This window comes from Hakea prostrata, chromosome 10 (assembly GCF_041222555.1).
Source record: "Hakea prostrata isolate BN-2017 chromosome 10, UWA_Hpros_2, whole genome shotgun sequence".
In the NCBI taxonomy this organism is placed as follows: Eukaryota; Viridiplantae; Streptophyta; class Magnoliopsida; order Proteales; family Proteaceae; genus Hakea; species Hakea prostrata.
In genome coordinates this window covers 12,251,336-12,255,191 of record NC_142609.1, presented here as the reverse complement: position 1 = coordinate 12,255,191, position 3,856 = coordinate 12,251,336, and the positions used below count along the sequence as shown (strand labels likewise).

At 39.3% G+C, this 3,856-nt stretch overlaps 1 protein-coding gene across 1 annotated transcript; it reads right to left on the bottom strand.

Annotated features, from left to right (window-relative positions):
* Positions 1–1,656: 1,656 nt before the first annotated feature.
* On the bottom strand, positions 1,657–3,615 carry ABCG23 (ABC-2 type transporter family protein). The gene has a single exon (XM_089137420.1). It carries the CDS (start codon positions 3,613–3,615, stop codon positions 1,657–1,659), a length of 1,959 nt encoding a protein of 652 aa, XP_088993546.1.
* Between the last annotated feature and the right edge of the window lie 241 nt (positions 3,616–3,856).

The window sequence follows — 3,856 nt, the reverse complement described above, 5'->3', positions numbered from 1 at the left end:
TAAACAACGATATACCATGGGGGTTCGAATGGGTTGAGGTAAGGCTTCCAGAGGAGGAAACCCTGCGGCCGCCCCTGTGTGTTTGTTCACTCCCTAGAAAATTTTGAAATCTTGTTGTCCCCCTCACTTGAATTCAATTTCAGAGAACGAGAGAACCAGAGAGAACGAGACTCGAGAACGAGAGATAGAGAGAGAAAGAGCGCGAGGGAACAGTAATTGCTCTGGTTTGCGAAATTACTCGTTTTTGCAGGTCTGATAGATTTCTGTACTTTTGAGAAGCAAAGATGGGAGAGAGAAAGGTATTGAATAAAGACTACCCACCAGATTTTGATCCCTCAAAACTTCCTCGTCAGAGGCTACACAAGGACAAACAGATCAAAGTCCGTATGATGCTTCCCATGAGTATTCGTTGTAATACCTGTAGGAAACTATATATACAAGGGGACAAAGTTCAACTCCAGGAAAGAAGATGTGATTGGTGAGATATATTTAGGGATCCAAATATTACGGTTCTACTTCAAATGCACCAAGTGCTCTGCTGAACTGACAATCAAAACAGATCCACAAAATTCAGATTATGTGGTTGAGGCAGGTGCAACTCGCAATTTTCGTTGAGAAAAGGCAGTTCTTTTGATAGCTTCCACAATGATGAAAGGAATGATTCTGAGTCTCAGCTCAGTTGTGAAGAAGCCTGTTCCCCCCCTTACCAAAAAAAAAAGAAGGGGGGGGGGGAAAAAAGGAGGGGGGGGAAAAAAAAAAAAAAAAAAAAAAAAGGAAACGAAGAAAGTTAGGGAAGGAGGGGAAGGGGGGCAATCTTGTAATGCTTTGAATTTTGGGATTTTTTCAAAATATCAATAACTTTATTTATAATAATGGAGTCCATTCTTTATTTTTTGTGATTCCTTATTATTCGTCGGTGTAGTTGTTAAATCTGCACAATTCCCCCTTCATGTTTGGTTACCCTTATAAACCCTAGAAACCATCCCATCCCTTCCACAACCATAGCCCTAGTTCTGAAACAGAAAATTGCAGAAAATATATGAGGTACAGAATTTGATTGAAGCCCTAGAAAGGAATTCATGAAAACAGTTGAAACTCTTTTTCATGCCTTTTATATTTCAATCAGGAGTTTCGCCTTTCCATGTTATTAACGAAATCTATATCTAAGAAAATGAAAAACTGTTTTAGACCTTTCTGTCAAAAAAGGTTTAGTAATTAACTCTTCAGATAAGAGAAAATTTTCTTTCTCAGATAAAAGAAAAGAAAATTGAAATGCACCACAAAGTATTCAAGAAAGCTTGTTTTACTCAGAAATTCAAACCTAGCAATGTCTAGCGTTCTTAAACACAAGTTTATCGAAACTGCTCTGCTCATCCCTGAAGCAGGTCTCTTAAAACATCCAGCTGAGTGGAATTCTGATTCATATTTCATATTTTCAGTCATTAACTACCATTAAGACATATTAAAATTATTTTAACCCACCATTAAGCCGTAAAATGCCTATTTCTCTTCAACACTAATGATTCAGGCAACTTAGAAGTGCTCACTTTTTCTGGATTTAGGAACTTATTGGATGAAAATGTGAAAATCTACACATCATTTCTTAAGAACTGTACCGACTGATAATTATTATCATTAATATCATAGATGCCATGGCTAGAGCATTGTTTTTGCAGCCTTACGGCTAAGGACAATCCAACAGAGCACACGATAAAACAAGAAAAAGCCAAACATGATTCCCACATTAATCCACCTGCTATCCTCATTTAGTCCTCTACTCCTCAGAACATCTCTTCCTGTGAGCAAACAATTTGAATTGTCTTGTCTTCCCCTGGAAAAACAGTCTTCTCTCATGCTCCAGTATTCATTGATGAGTAAGGCATCCAGGGGATACTTGTAGAGAGAAACATAGTACATGAATAACCAATATTTTGGGATGCTCTCCTTAGGAATGAAATATCCTGAGAATAGGAAGAAGGCTCCAAGAACAGTGCATATGAGAGAATTCCCAGAGATGAAGTCTGGAGATACAGCACTCAGAAAGAGTACCAAGGAACTTGCCATTAAAACAATCAGCCAAACTATGAAAACAAAGAATGCAAAAGCATTAAAGGTAGGATTGAGTCCTACAAGCCAGTAAACAGGTGCAGCAAAAAGAATAGCAACTACAAGCAAGAAGGGCACAAAGATTATGGTGTTGGCAATCATGTAGGACGAAATCCTATAAGCTCCCCTTGAAGCTTCCTTCATTAAAACACTCCGTTCTTGCAGGTATATGGGTAGTGCTTCAACTGTGGAAGATAAGAGAAAGCTAAGACTGAAAGCAAACAGACCTAATCTCTCAGCAACTCCATTTTCATCTCTATTCAGCTTTAAATAAACACTAGCCAATCCAAAACCACCAACTACTGCCTGCGTTGTTCTTGCCAAGAGTAACTGTTTGGTTCTATAAATAATTTTGAAAAATCTCAGACAAAGAGAGAGTACCTCTAGCAATCTCCAGTTGTTATAATAACTTATTCCCCTATCATCAAATGTTGGTTGAATATCAGTTTCTTCAGGCCATATTAAGTAAGATGATTGTACCTTGTCTGCTTCAGCAGTTATGGAACTTCTGTGACTTGAATTTTCCAAGGGGGTGATAATCTCCATGGCAAATTCTAAAGGGTTTATCTGGTCAGGGATTTTGTATCCTGTTTGGTTGATGACTTCTTCAAGATATTCAAGGCTACCATTGTAGATAACTGAACCATGAGAGAGAATCAAGAATTCAGAGATATACTGAAGAATTCTGTAACTAGGTTGATGGATAGTTAAAATTACAGTCATCTGCTTTGCTTTTGCCATGGAAGAAAGAAGCTCAATAACTTGATGCGCCGATGTGCTGTCAAGACCTGAAGTTGGTTCATCTAGCAGTAAAATTCGTGGGTCATGAATCACATCAATGCCTATCGATACACGTTTCCTTTCCCCACCTGATATTCCTCTGGTTTCTTCATCTCCAATGAAGCTATCTGCAATATGAAGGATTCCCAGTTCTTGCATTACGGAGTCAACCTTCTCTTCTTTCTCTTTTGAACCTAACCCTTTAAGCCTAAACCTGGCACTGAACATCAATGTCTCCTTAACAGTGAGCAGGGGAAGCAGATTATCCTCTTGCTGGATGAACCCACATATCCTTCGCAACTGGGTTGGACTGGTTATGTACTGATCATTAAGTGACAGACTCTTCGGATTAAATTGGCTCTCACTAACCCGACCAGAGATGATCTGGAGAAGAGTTGACTTCCCTGCACCGCTTGGGCCAACAACTGCGAGGATCTCAGAACTCCTAGCAGTGAAAGAAACAGAGTTGAGTATGTTAATGGGCTTAGGCTTTTTCACTGGAAAACACCATGGAATGCTAATTGAGCTCTGGTGAGTTATTGAATAGGACAGATTCCTTACAGTTAGCTTGTAAGTGGATTGGTATTGATGTGTTTGGGGTGATGAATGTGATGAATAGTAGAATGAAGAGGAGGGGCTGGCTGAGTCTTGTGGCGAGTTGGAAGTTGAAAAGAGTACCATTGCATCGTCGTCTAGGTTTGTACCTGTCACACAGAAGCATGCTGCCATTTTAAGTGATTGATTTCTTCAGGAGGAGAATGAAGAGTTGGAAGAAAATTTGAAGTGGGAAGACAGATAAAGATGAAAGGAAGGGAGTTCTAGAACTAAGACTTTGTTGGTTGAGTGTGGGAGGGAGTTTTGGAACTAAGATTTGAGTGGTTTGAGTTTGGTTCATGAAGCAGTATTGAATCTGTTGTGGACAGTAGAGTTTGGCAATCTTTGGTGATCAGAAATGTCTGGTTTTTTACGT

What these genes read in the sequence shown, in the direction of transcription:
- ABCG23 (XM_089137420.1), bottom strand. Translation starts at nt 3,615, where the DNA reads ATGGCAGCATGCTTCTGTGTGACAGGTACAAACCTAGACGACGATGCA.